This window comes from Pelecanus crispus, chromosome 14 (genome assembly GCF_030463565.1).
Source record: "Pelecanus crispus isolate bPelCri1 chromosome 14, bPelCri1.pri, whole genome shotgun sequence".
In the NCBI taxonomy this organism is placed as follows: Eukaryota; Metazoa; Chordata; class Aves; order Pelecaniformes; family Pelecanidae; genus Pelecanus; species Pelecanus crispus.
The window spans coordinates 5,363,362-5,377,815 of NC_134656.1; the positions used below are offsets into that span (position 1 = coordinate 5,363,362).

A 14,454-nucleotide genomic window follows, 5' to 3' on the forward strand; every position below is an offset into this window, starting at 1 on the left:
AAAAGCTGAGCAAAAAAGCCCTTAGCTGTTCCTGTCTGATGGCCTGTTTAATTTTGTTTTAATTGTATGACAAATTAAAATCTTCACTTGTTTCTTATTTACATTTTTAGATCCAAGAATTGCATGGTCCTGAACTGAGTGTTCATACAGATCCAAACAAAAAAGGGTAGGGATGTTACATTGTGTCCTAGTCTGCTGATTATCATCAAGAATAGTACTGTCTGCATTCTCCAGCATTCCATTATGAAAATCCAGGGAATGTATGCATGGCGATAATATCTTGACTGTTGTTTTTTCAAGCAATAAACATAGCTGCTGCAGTCTCCTAGGCTGTTTCATGATTTTCCTTTGGGAAGCTGATAAAAAGGAAAGAATGTGTTTCATGAAGAAAACAACTTTAGTTCTCTTGATGGAATACTACGGGGATAGAAACTCCTGAATAGAGGGGGGGTAGTTTTTTGTTAATGACCAACCTGCAGAGGAATGTATTGTTGCTGTGTGTTCTTATGGATCATTAGCAAACAGGCACATCAAGGGTTTAGGGTGAACAGATATTTCCAAAATGGATGTGAAAACAAAAGTAAGTACACTTGTTTGAATCCTTAATCCACATATCATATGAATAGGAGAAAGATTTAGAACAAGTGTTTTTAAATGTATCATTTAAAGGTATTTTTTCTTTTTCTAATTAAGGAACACAGAGGACAGTAAAACTAGCACTGAAGTGAAGGGAAGAAAAAAAGTAAGGCTCAGATTTTTCTGGATCAGTATACCTTGTCTTCCTGCCTTTAAATACCAATTATGAAAGTGAAAGGTATATTAAAAGTAAATCAGTAACTTAAGAACTTTTTTGGTTTTTGTAGACTAGAAACAGTCAAAGCAAGAAGCATCTCTTTAGTGACACAGACACAGAATACAGATGTGATGACAGCAAGACAGACATTAGTTGGCTACAAGAATCAAACAGAAAATCTAAAGCCCAGTTAATTGATTACAGTAGAAATAAAATCTTAGGGAAACCAATAAGCACAGACAAAAGTAAGAAACTTTTTTCATATTCCTTAAGAATGCTGCAATAAGTTTGTCCGTAGATATTAACTGCACAGCATGTAATGTCCTGTGTTGCAAATACAGTATGTTTTTGTTGCCTTATTTCCAAGCATAAGGAATTTTCAGACGAGTTCTAATCATTTATAAAGGTTAAGTTCCAAAAAGCCTGTATTTTAACGTGGAAAATTATTGGAGGGTGGGACAGGCAGAGGTTGCTGTCACAAAAAAAACTTTGTGCTTTTTAAAATAACGTGCTGAAAGCAGTTTACTCAATCAGTAAGTTTGTGGACATAAAAGTGATTCTGTGATTTTACAGCTAAAACTCTGCATGTCAAACATTTTAATATTTTGCTGATTTTTCTAACTTCATGTATTGTAACAGCAGATAAATTCTCTGAACCTGCTTGCAACGTGGATAAACCTAAAGGCAAAAATGCGAATAAGAAAAAGGTAAATGTTTTTGCAGTTTCACTGTTAACATATATTCATTTAAAGCAATTATAATCTCAAAAGTATTAAAATTCAATTAAGCACATTAGACACAAGAAAACCCTCACTGAAAAGGTAATGGCATATTCAATGGAGCAGATAGCTATTAAGCAGTAAACAGACATAATCAATAATTAAAAGTAATAAAACTTAGAAAAGCATCAATGCATAATATCATTCTAACTCATAGCTAGTATTATGCCTGACATACTAGCTAAATATACAGAAAAAGAATACAGTACCTGAAAAGAACAAACTATATTTAACAAATGATCTTGAAATAAGCATGGAGAAATGGCACATATTTATGAAAAACTATTTAAAAACAGTTTCTGTAGTGAGTTAAGACATTTTGAATATGTATTACAAGTCTAATTGCAAATTTACAACATTATAGATGTTAAGAAAGAAGAATAATTGCAAAATATTGTAAGCGTATTAAAGTTGGGGGTATAATAAATTATAAGTGATTATGAACATGTTAATGGAAGGTGCTTGTAGATGTTTGTAAGCCACAGTTTAGAAACCAAAGAAAACGTGAAAAAAAAAGCCCCCCAAACCTTCCCCTGTCCCCTTCAGATTAATCTTTGCTCTCTCAGACTGTACAATAGTTATTGAAATCTATTTAATGTTAGTAGCTTAAAGCTACATGCATGCACTCTGTGTAAACCATGCATATGAAAATATGATCACCACATGTAGGTATTGATGGTGATGTCTAGTCCATGTAAATCAAAACTGAAGAGGGCTTCAGTTCTGAACAGGGCTTCAAAACTGAGGAGGGTTTCAGTTGCCCAATGTTCAATTGGTCTGTCTACCAAAATGTGTCCTTTTTTTAGTAGAGAAATTCCCCAGATCTGCGCAAGCAAGTTCAAAGTGCCTGCTTTGAGGAGGTGGGCTTCCACTACTGCAGAGACTTAGATGGAGAGCATCTGAGGCCCAGGAAGTCACTAATAGACTTGACCCTGGAGATGAGGAGGCTAGGAAAGCATACGTTTTGCATAGAGCACTTTTCAAGAGAGGAGGAGGCAGGAATTCTAATCTCTCCTAGTCTGAGAAGCGTTGCACTTCCATTTTACATCCCTTCTAATGTCAGGCCCCTGGAGTACTTTCAGTGAGAACATGCTTTGCTCTATTTCTGAACATTGACTGCTGTGTAGAGAGGGTGGCAGTAATTACGATGTAGAAGGGGGACAGATAGAAAGGAAGACTGAGTCTAGTCTAGTGGTTGAGGTAATCAGTTCAGGGGTGATATCAAGGTTACTGGTTCCTGCTCACTATGCAGGCTTTTGATTTTCTTCTATTTAAAACCAGTTACAGTCTAGTTTAAATGTGCACATATTTCAGAGAGCAAACTTTGGCAACCCACTTCAGCTTTGCTGTAGTTTTTTGACTTTTTTGACTTTTTTACATTCCTGACTGCACTGTCCCCTATGTACAGTGAAAATTATCTCTGCAGAATGCTTAGTAGACTGATGGTTGGACTTTCTGAGCTTTGGTAAAGTTAAACTTTTAAAATTGTTTTGAAATAATGGATTTCAAGTAATTAAACCAAGCTATCTGCCGTTTATGCTTACATAGTTAGTTATTAATCATTCTGATATAAACTGAAGATGTTTTTATTCTTCCAAAGATAAGCGAATCTAAAAAACAGAATTCAAGAACTGATGAAGTGACAGAACAAACCACCAGACAACGGCGACCTCGAAGAGCAGCATTAGCAAAAAATTACAAAGAACCTTCCAGTTCAGAGTCAGAGAGTGAAAGGAAATCTTCAGAATGCACCTCTAAGGAGGAGAAATCAAAAATACATGTATACAGTTGCACTTTATTCTTAAAAATCCACTTCTGCCGTATTTTTCAAAATAAACTCTGGTCTACTTTGTACTTAGTATTCCTGAATTTTAAGTGCCCAACATGAGCAAGCTGAACTGAATTTTATTTATTATTTCTAGTAGTGCCCTTTTTTAACTACAAGTCTTTAGCTGCTAAGAAAATCAGTCCTAAATAATCTTCTCAGTCATAATAGTATTTTGGTTTCTATTTATGAAAATTATTCTGCCGCAAAGAACTAGTGTCCTTTATTTAAAAAACTTGAAGATATTTGAAAATGTCTATTAAATGGGAAGTTTTAGTGAGCCAAATTTTTTTTCTTTTAGTTAATGTGATTTTGGTGATTCTGTGCCTATTCTGTATGCAGTAGAAAATGCTGACTTGATAGAGAGTATGTCAATACATTTGCTGAATATCCAAATAGGATTTTTAGTAAATTAAGCAATGACATTGGGTGCTAAAACATTTTAATTCTTGTAACATAACATTTCAAGGTATATGGATAGGTCTGTAAACTTCATTGATTAAATCCTGAAGCATTGGTAGTTGCCTCCAATAGTGAAGATGTTCATAAGAATAGAAATTTGGGTGCTGAATTAAACAAATTCAATGCTTATTGATATTAGAACACCTGATACCCCTATGAATTTAAGTACTTCTAATGATATTCTTTTTTGGACCTTCTGCTTGTTCAATGGTACATATAGATGATATGCTCTTTACCTGCATTTATATACACTTCTGTATGTTTACAAATAGCGTTTATATAAACTTTGTATTTTAATAGAAACATATGAATGGGGAAAACAAGGATGATAATCAGCAGAAGGATCTCCAGAATACTGTATCTGTGGAGCCAAAGACAGTAGCTAACTATGTACCTAAAGCATTTATTAAATCAAAGAATTCTGCAGAACAAAAGGAAATTGAAACACCTTCATCTGAGAGTCCTGCATCTCTTGAGACAATGAGATGTAGGTATTTTGACTTTTAATTTACAGCAATATGGTATCAAAAGTTGGAGGTTAAATGAGGATTATTGCAGTAGTACAATTTTACATGTATTTCATGCTTTTAAAATAAAGAGATATCCCCTAACTCAGTGTGTACCACATAATTTAAGGAAGTGTATTAGTACATCACTAACACTTTTATAAGTTGATACAGTTATTTGACATCAGCATAACATAGAAGTGCAATATATAAGTGTTAGAAGGAATCTGGTAACTGCTAAAACAGTGCGGAGAATGCAAAAAGTGCAAGTGTGGCAAGTCATATGCCAGCAGTTAAAGTAAAATTCCAAACATCTGAGACTTACAAATACATAGGGTTGGAACAGTTAGCAGTATGGGGCTTTAGCTTACCTTTCTTTCTTTCATTCCTCATGCTGACAGTTAAGTAACTGTTTTCTAGGTGCTGAAAGAATATCAGAAGGCGATGTTACTCAAGAGCATATTTATAGTGAAAGATCACCTGGTCTTCAGGAGTCAACACCAGAGAAAAGGGAAATGTTAAACTTTGAGACAGGAATCTCTTCCAATAATTTCTGTCCGCAAAAGAAGAATATTCAAAGTATATGTCTAAATCAGTCCCCTGAGATGACTGTTAAAAAGTTGTCATTTGGAAATAAAAGTTTCTCGCCAGTTTTAACTGAAGCATCTTTGGTAAGAGTATTACTCTACAATTATTTTAACTGAAATTGTTCCATTCAGCTGCCAACTGTTCTATGCTTTTGTACATCTCCTTTCAATAATGATTTTTTTGTTAATGTGTAGCTCAGCTTAACGACATATAAAACGGTCAGTGGAAAACATGAAAAGGGATCTGTATCTGAAACATGTGATAATAATGAAGATTCAAGTTTCAGACATTGCTTTTCAGACACTCTTTCTGTTAAAGGAAAACTACAAGATATCACTAAACCTGTCACCAAAAGTAAAGAGGAGGTATGTTACTAAATCGTTTGCTCTTCAGAAGCGAGCTGCAGCTTTTCGTCTTATTTTATCTACTTTACAGATGGTGAAGTTTAAGGGAAATGCATCTTAATGTTAAACTCTGTATTACAGAGTTTACTTGTGACCTGCTTGGAAAATCTTACTAGTTCATTTTTAAGTATGTGAGATAAATTAGGGAGTTGTTTATCATATGGATACAAGGAAAGAATTGTATCCCAACATGATCAGTTATAATTAATGTCTTAAAAAATAAGAGGGAGTAAATATTTTTTTTCTTGACTTTCAATAAAAAATAAATGATTTTTCACAAACTAAGGAATTGTGACATCTCCATGGAAAAATTCCTGAGGTGAAAAAGTGCTTTCATAGTTATAGGATTAAGGTACTACTCTATATAACAACTGTCGTAGTATTGGCTAATAAATAAAAACTTCTGCATGCCTTCAGACCACTTCTTCTAAGTACTTTTTCTGGTGAAGAAAGCGCTAGTGACTCCTCTAAGAAATAATTTTGCTTGTGTCCTATTGCAAGAAACAGTCAGACCTTATTGGTCATTTGACTTCCTGCTATTACTAATTATGAATTCAGTGAAGAATTTGTTTATTCTTTCATCTAGTGAGACCTAGTAGTAATTCATGCAGTGACTTTTTTTTTCCCCCTTTACTGTTGTTGTGTTCATGTCCCTAGTTTAATGAAAAGCAACATAAATGTGGATTTCTGATGAAGGCTTCTAAAAGTACTTTAATTTGGAAGCTAATAAATTGGTGACTTTTCTTTTAGGATTGTGTACCACCATCTCCATTGTCTGCTTCCAGTGGAAGTAAAGTACAGTCTTGGAGTGTACCTTATGGCGCCATACATGAGTCAGGTACAAACATTTCATTTAAAGCAAAAGACTTTCTATGTGTTTCCGTAAAGGTTAAGAAAAATGTTTATTTGGCATAAAAATATGGCCCAACTCTTTTTTAATTTGGTTTTCTTCTATATTCCATTTTTACTCTTTTTCTCCTTTTCTCTGCTGTTTTAACTATCTCCAAAAACCCCGAAAATTTAGGTCCGCAATGCGGTTACTGTAAAGAGTTAGTTGCGCTCTTAAGAAAGAGTTAGAAGCATTCACACTGATCCTGGAAAAAAAGTGGGGATAATGGTATTGTCAGGAGAAAGAGGGCTTAGGGTGAATCTCTTTAATGAGCAAGTCTTGCATGGGTCAGAGTTCTGTGTTCCATTGAAATCCTGTTGTTCATTTACATCAAGTTCTCATAGCTACTGAACATGCCCTCCATAAAGGTAATGCTTATTCATTTTTATATAGTTCTCAAGCTTTAAAGCCAAGACACATACTCCTAGAGTTTGGATCCAAAGGGTTAATAAACTCTTCTTTATCCTTCCATGTCATTGTTCTAAATAACCCTAAAATTAATCATAGTTTTCATGTTTATTAAAGGACCGACTATACAGACATTTCTCAAACGAAGGTACCACAGTGATACAGAAAGCAATTCTGATGAAGTAGAAACAAGCAAAGAGGAGGAAAAGAAAGGAAACAGAAGAACAAAGTTACAGCCTAGAAAATTATTTAAAACAGATGATGCTGTTACTTACAGAGGTTAGTTATGGTGTGAAAGTTGACTGTAGTTGTGCAAAAGTTTAAAATAACGTAACAAAGTTTTAACAAAAAAAAATCCATAAAAAAGCATCTTACGTGTTTAAAAAAATAAAAAGAAATGCTAAGTATTTAGAGACTATATCTGTTTAAAAAGTCAGAATATTGATATGAAAATAGAAAATGGTGTCAGCCATCTAACTGGTGAAATTTAGGTATAACAAAAGCTGATCTAGGCCCTGCTGTAACTTCAGATAGGATACTTTTTCATGCTGAATTGTGACATTATCTTTTTTTTACTTCTCTTCAGTTTCTGAAAGCATATCTACTGTATCTGTAAATGATCTGTCTGTTTTGGATGGGGAAATCTGGGAACCTGGTTGTTCAACTATCAGTATATGTCAGAAGCTCCAAAAAGAATTTACTAGAAAAATTGAGGCAAGACATTTCACATACAATATTAGTTGTCTGTGTGGGTACATGTGCATATGAGTGATAGCTTGTCTTACACCACAGAATTTGCTTAAAAGGACATTAAAATAGCTATGTGTGTAGAACTTCAAGAAATGACAGAATTCAAGTTTCCTTTTATGCCTTTTTCAATTTCTTTATGTACCTAACTCACCAAGCCCCCAGATCTGTTTTATTTTTTATCCTGTCTGTTTCAAAATGAACTTATGTATGTACAGCAATGAGTGTACTGCATTTTGATTTGTTTCAAATTATCAAACTCATGAATGAAATTTATTTGCAAAAGGAAAACATAGAATTATAGAATGGTTTGGGTTGGAAGGGATCTTTAAAGATCATCTAGTAGTTCCAACCGCCCTGCCATGGGCAGGGACACCTTCCACTAGACCAGGTTGCTCAGAGCCCCGTCCAACCTGGCCTTGAACACTTCCAGGGATGGGGCATGCACAGCTTCTCTGGGCAACCTGTGCCAGTGCCTCACCGCCCTCACAGAAGAGAATTTCTTTCTTATAGCTAATCTAAATCTGCCCTATTTCAGTTTAAAGCCATTACCCCTTGTCCTGTCACTATCAGTAATGCATTTGTTCATCTAGGACGGCTGTAAGCACACATAATTCATTCCATGTTTACTTTCTCTGTTTTGAGGAAATATATTTTCCGAATAATGTACTTCTAATTAGGTTAGGTAGAATTTTATCAAAAGTATAGACCCATCTTTATGTACATTTCATTAACAGAAAGCTTTTCCTTAAAGGATAGGGAGATAATTTAAAAAAAAAAAAAAGTTTTTTTTCTCAATATGATCTGTGATACTAAGCAATTACAGTACTAAACATACTACAGGTTTTTTTCCTAAAGTGAAAACAATCTGAATTTAATGTTAAAACATCCTCATAGAGCCGCTCGCGGAAAATGGATCATTTTACTAAGCAATCATTAAGAGCTGCCCATGAGCATTTGACAACAATGAGTTACCAGCTTCATGAATGCAGGTCTGTAACAAAAGATTTAGTTTTAAACCACCCTTAAAATGCAATTAATACCTTCTAAAAGTAACTCATTTTGTTTTGGTAGGATCAGGCAGCTGGACAAATTTCATTTTGCTCTCCTTGAGGAACTTGAGAATTTTGAAAAAGATTCTCAGTCCCTGAAAAACATGGAAAAAGAATTCTCGGTTTGTATTTTAATTGCTTGATCATGGAGAAAAGTTAATTCTTATGGAATCCATAGATTATTCATATCATCTCTATCTTTAAGTTATTAATTCTGATTTTAAAAGCTTTTAGCATTTTGCTTGAAGTTGGGTCAAATTTCAGATAGTGAGTTTGAGGTGTTAGGATTGACAAATGCTATGCTCTTAGAATTTCTTGATCACCACTATATGTTTTTCTTCCTAGAATAAGCTGCTACTACTACTTTTAAGGCGCTGTTTACCCCACTTCATGAGCCTTTTTTTCCGCTGGCCCGCATTTCAGAAACAGCATGTGGGCATTTGAACCTGATTTGCTGTATGTTCTACGTCAAGCCAGTTGACATTATGGGTCTGCTACTTGCTGTAATGAAAAAAATCAGTATACAAATATTCATATAAACACAAGACTATATTTGCTTTTTTCTTTTACTCTGAAGGTATGGCTTAAATTATATGGAAAGCCTGACTAAAATGCTATGCATATTCTTTTCCATCGTTTTGAAACTGTTATGCAGAACAGATTTTTGGTGAAACTGGTTCCATGAAAATAGAACTCCTGAAATGTCTCATCCTGCCAGCTAAGCTTATGATTTTTCAAGCTTCTGTGGTGACTGAGTAACTCCTACCTATTCTGTGCTGAGTCTGTGGTTGTAGGTTATTTTATTCGTATTAGATAGCAGTCAGTTTTAGTTCAGAAAATATTAGTTCCTACTGATTATAATCTATTAATATTTTTCTTTCCAGACCTTTTGGAAAAAACATACACATACTTTTAGTACATACATGAAAAATGAGCAACAGAGGTTAGTAGGCTTCATTAATTCCTGGTGGAGATTTGTGTTGTGTTCATTTTGATGTATAAGTTAGGCCAACTACTGTTCTCTATCCAATTTCTCTCTTCGATGAAATAGAGGTAGTAGATGAGATGAGAAAATGAGATTAAAATGTTACGTTACAGGAAAAATGTAATTGTTCTCCATCTAGATTTCTCCACATACCTGCCAGACTATTCCAGTAGTAACAATGATGGTAATACTTATCCGTGCTTTTAAGTACAAATAGACTACAAGTAATGGGATGTATTCATGATGTGTGTAAAGTTCATGTGTAGCAAAGCTATTTGAAATGCCTTTTATTTCTTTAGAGTTCAGATTCTTAAAACTTCGTTTGAAAAGAACATCTACCATACTGTTGACTATGAAGAACATATTTTTACTTCAGAGGTATGATGAACTTTCGTTGCTTTCTTGTTTTTAATAATTTTTAATTGTTTAATTTTACCAACAGATATCACTGTTGACCTTTTTCCATAGAAAGTCTTTATCCTCAGCATTTTTTTAATGCCACATAAGTATTTTTGTAGTTTTTCATTGTCATAAAGTATCCTTTAATATAACAATATTCAGTGTTTTAGGGCTAGATTTCACCCATTCGAAGGTGTGTGTGCAATTATCTGGAAAACTGCTGCAAGATTTATTCTGTATTCTGTGGCTTTGTTTACCAGTGTTAATCATCCAGAAAAGAACAAATTTAAAATGCAAGTCCCTTTCCTTAGGCAGGTGGATGCATGTGCATCTGTATCTCTGTTATAAACCATTTAGGGATGTAATTGTCTTCTTGAAAATGGGTTACCAGTTGTGAGCAGAGAAGATGCATTCAGTATCTTTTTATAGATGCATCTGATGAAAGAAGACATAAAAGGACTCCAAGAGAAACTTCTTAAAGAAATGGTAAATGAAGTTATCTTGTCCTCATTTTTATTTATTGTTTAAGTATAGCTGTTTGAACAATAAATTACTAAAAACTGTAATTTCTAGTCCCCTATCAAAAATAAAAATTAGTCAGAATCCAAGTATCACTGAGATGTTATACTTCAGACATTATCTGGGTGATAAAAGCAGCAGGTAGATATGGATATACTGTTTTAGTTCTGAGGCTTAATGCGTTGAATGTTGACGTGGAAAAGTATCACATTTGATATGTTAAAAGCAGCATATACTTTGCACCAGAATTACAATACTTGAAAAAAACAAAAGGAAGATTTTATTTAAAGTGTGTGACAAATCTAATGCTTTTTGCACAGCAAGAAGAGGAACTGTGTAATGTTCGCAGAGGATTGCAGACATTGTTTCAAACAGAAGACAGAATTCTGAAGTAATATTTTCAGATACCTTCCTGAAATTCAAGGTGAATATAAACAATCTTTTATAATGTAAAATTTGACAACTTTTTTTTTTTTTTGTACACTCAAGGAAACTATTGTAATGGAAGCCTATTTTCCTTAACAACATTAAAATCTTTGTGGATAAGACTTCTCCTTTTATATGTGAGATTTGGAATTATTTTACTGAATCTGCTAAAATGCAATATGTAAATTTTTTTATTTTTAGCACATGCTATTTTTTAAGAAGTCTTTAACAATTTTTGTAGGCTATTTAACTGACTTTCAGAGAAATCACTTTGAATTTCACTTTGAATCCACGTTTTGGGTTTGTGTGTACAGAATACCCCTTCTGTCTGATCCAGAGTATAGTCAGAAGTTATTTAGGGATCAAATTGTCTGTTTTGATCTCAATCCTGTTTGTCTGTGGTATTAGACTTCAATAGGAGTTTCTAAGAGAAAACAAAACTCTAAACACTTGTGGTTGAACTACGTTGCAAATAGTTGTATTAAATATTTCAAAAATCTATTGTCTTTTTTTTTTTTACAAAATGATGTTACTACTATTTTGATTTAAATCAGTAATACATATTTTTCACATCAGTCAAACAAAACTTACTGCTGCACAAATATTTTGTGCAAGAAAACGGATAGCAAGAGGGTCTCCTATCTGTAGCTCAGAATTGCATCCTACATACTAATGCAATCTATTCCATACACTTAGAGTTCAGAAGATTTCCTAAGAAAACGGCCAGTGAGTCATAATTTACACTTCTCCTTTGTTGCCATGTATCAACTAGAAGGTTTCTTCTGAATATTTACGATGTGCAACTCCTAAGCTAATATTTCTCTGAATTTGCTTTTAAATTAGAAAAAAACTACCTTGCATTTTATAGTTGCTTAACAACCTTTTAATCTTTTTTAACTTGCTGTCCTGCATGTATGTACTGTAAACTTTTCAGGCTCAGAACAATACCTTTAATTTTTTTCATTTAGTTGTCTTTAAAAATGGGGATTCAAACCTTACAGCTGATCAGGAAGTGACAGATGTAGAGAATAACTCGTAGAATGTGCATGTCTTGGAGCTTGTCTGCATTACCCCATGCGGAGCTGCCTCTTTACCATGGAACTGCCTCCGGATGACACTCCCAGCATCTCGGGAGCCTGAGCTCACTCAGCACCACACTCACACAACTTCACAGCTTCTGGAGCAGGGCTGAAGACATGCTTGTCTGTAGCTGATGCTATGACTGCAGAGGTCTCGAGAGAATATATTAGCCAATTAGGGGGTGACAGCCCTTCACAACTTGCTTTATAGTCCTTATTTTATATTCCATTATACCTCTTATTTTGTCCTTTGTCTTTAACATACACACTTCTCTGTCATTTCTTCCATTACCCCCCTCTACCCTCTGAACTCTTCTGGTTTTCCTCAGTTTCCTTTCTATATTTCTAATACTGCTTTTATTATCGACAGAGACCTTTATTTACAGTAGTGTTCTTTGATCTAATTTTTTCTCATACGTTACTGAAACCACTCAGTCTGTATCTTTCAAATTCTTGTTTATTTTCATTCCAGCTAGTTCTGAATGAGGCTATTATATTGCTATTATTATTGTCTAATATTTTTTTAAAAGTCTAATAGATGGGCTTTCATCATTTTAAGTTGTTGTCTGCTACTTAAGTCTCATGTTGATTTGACTTCCTTCAAACCCACCTATCATTTTTTCAAAATATTTATCCAGTAGAAGTTCCCTGCTGAACCTCACCACTATCTGCATCTTTGGTGATACTTTACCAGTTCCTTTTATTAATTCTTTGTTGGCTTGCCCATGCAATCTGTCTGTCCTACAGGTACTTCATGTATATTTGATTTATCCTTCATTATTTCTGAGACTAACCATTTCCTAAAGTTTATTTTCAGAGAGAAAAAAGGCATGATTTAAAATTGAATTTTAAGGTAAAGTTAAGGTAGAAAACTCTTTGACAGAGGTCCTCAAAGAAAATGGGAAAATCTGTTGATTTCTAAATTACTTCTGTATCTTTATCCTAATACTGTTTTTAAATTAAAGAAAAAAGAAAATTCCATACTCATAGACTGTAGCCTGAACTCAGCACTCACTGAGCAAGCTACTGTAATTTAAAAGTTTGCCTCATTCAGAGCAGCGGGTAGGACCCAGAGGTGTTGGGAAAGGACCTAGGTTATTACCAACCTAAATTAATCTATGATTTTATGAAAAAGATTGCTTTTATTCTTATTGAGAATACCATCTTTAAAAAACAACTTCTTAGATCAGAAATGGATGCGATAGATTTCTATCCAGTGTGCACTGAGAGTAGAATGCAGAGTAATTGGTGTTCTTAGACTTTATTTGATGGGAAATGGTTTATTTTAAATGGAAATAGTTGTAAATGAAATATATTTCTTATGAATTAATTTTAAAAACACAAGGCTGTGTTGTCTCTGGAAACTACTGTATTGAAATTGCTACTCATCCCATCTACGTAAGTGTACTTAATGCTTTTCTAATTTCTCTGAGCCTCCTGCTTTCTGTGGGGTTTTTTTGAGCCTGTGATCACTGTCACCTCCACTAGATGGACCTCATGAGATGTTAAACTGGTCCAATTGAATTTTATCTGTATATGAAACAGTATTTTTGTCTTAACTGTACAAGGTTTAAAAAGTGCACTACAAGGCCCAAATTCTTTTCTTAAAGTGAGTCCATATTGCAAAAATAATACAACTGCTACTTTTAGTGAGGACTCATGATAAAATGGAAGTATGAAATTTTCCTGTCCACCTATCAGTCTTTACCCCAGCCCATTAACTTGTAAAAACTTTGAGCAGGTACAATCAAATTTAACAAATGTAAAATTGTGAAGCATATCATGAAGGAGTATTCACAAAGGCAAAGTTCAGCATAGGGACATGGCTTTTTTTTTTTTTCGCTTTTTTTTTTGTTTTGTTTTTAGTTTGTGGATGGAAAACCCCAGGGGTCATTCAAAGCAGACACCTAGGTGAAGTGATAGGAATTGTGCACTGCTGGCCTGTTTCTTTTTTCCGTTGGGAAGAAGCGGCACAAGAACAGCCTCCCTAAGCTAAACATGCCTTCAGGGGATGCCCTTCTAAGTTCCAGCAGTAACGGAGCACAGTATGTGGCCCAGTGAATGCGTGCAGTCTCCAAACAACTTGATAGACTTGGCCACCAGTGAGCTGACAGTAGGTAGCTGACAGTGATCATGTGTGGCTCTGAAGCAGTCACAACTTTCTGTCTCTTACCAGACCAAAGCAGAAAAAAGGCTGGGATGCTTGTGATGGAAGGACAGCTGAGAACATGGGGAAGAAGCGAAGCATATTGCTGCATAACTACAAGATGGTTAAGTTGCATTAGTCATACAGCTCATATACATTGTTTGAAATTTAAAAAGCTGCTGTAAGTTACCCTTAAAATATTTTTGTTTATTATATTTTTCGACATAATTTTAATGTGTTTTATACGGTATTTTTATTACCAGTGAAAGTATGCATCACTGCTAAACAGGAGTGTTACTTTCATGGATTATTAGCCAAGTTTGTAGTTAACAGTGGGTCACCTACTGTTCTCAAAGTAAAAATGGTTCTTCTGATGAAGAAATTTTTCTGTCCTTCCTGTTTACCCTTTCTGTATATTACACCTGGACTATCATTATATTGTTGTTT

At 34.3% G+C, this 14,454-nt stretch overlaps 1 protein-coding gene across 1 annotated transcript in view; it reads left to right on the top strand.

Annotated features, from left to right (window-relative positions):
- Positions 1 to 10,751, top strand: part of SYCP2 (synaptonemal complex protein 2) — a 29,131-nt gene extending 18,380 nt beyond the window's left edge. Inside the window, exons 27-43 of the mRNA XM_075721353.1 lie at positions 111 to 166; positions 694 to 742; positions 864 to 1,038; positions 1,433 to 1,500; positions 3,173 to 3,352; positions 4,160 to 4,346; positions 4,786 to 5,036; positions 5,148 to 5,318; positions 6,108 to 6,195; positions 6,772 to 6,933; positions 7,241 to 7,368; positions 8,299 to 8,393; positions 8,476 to 8,575; positions 9,338 to 9,396; positions 9,738 to 9,816; positions 10,267 to 10,323; positions 10,677 to 10,751. Coding sequence (XP_075577468.1) covers positions 111 to 166; positions 694 to 742; positions 864 to 1,038; positions 1,433 to 1,500; positions 3,173 to 3,352; positions 4,160 to 4,346; positions 4,786 to 5,036; positions 5,148 to 5,318; positions 6,108 to 6,195; positions 6,772 to 6,933; positions 7,241 to 7,368; positions 8,299 to 8,393; positions 8,476 to 8,575; positions 9,338 to 9,396; positions 9,738 to 9,816; positions 10,267 to 10,323; positions 10,677 to 10,751 — 1,980 coding nt within the window. The remainder of the gene's footprint in view (positions 1 to 110; positions 167 to 693; positions 743 to 863; positions 1,039 to 1,432; positions 1,501 to 3,172; positions 3,353 to 4,159; positions 4,347 to 4,785; positions 5,037 to 5,147; positions 5,319 to 6,107; positions 6,196 to 6,771; positions 6,934 to 7,240; positions 7,369 to 8,298; positions 8,394 to 8,475; positions 8,576 to 9,337; positions 9,397 to 9,737; positions 9,817 to 10,266; positions 10,324 to 10,676) is intronic.
- The last annotated feature ends 3,703 nt before the right edge of the window (positions 10,752 to 14,454 follow it).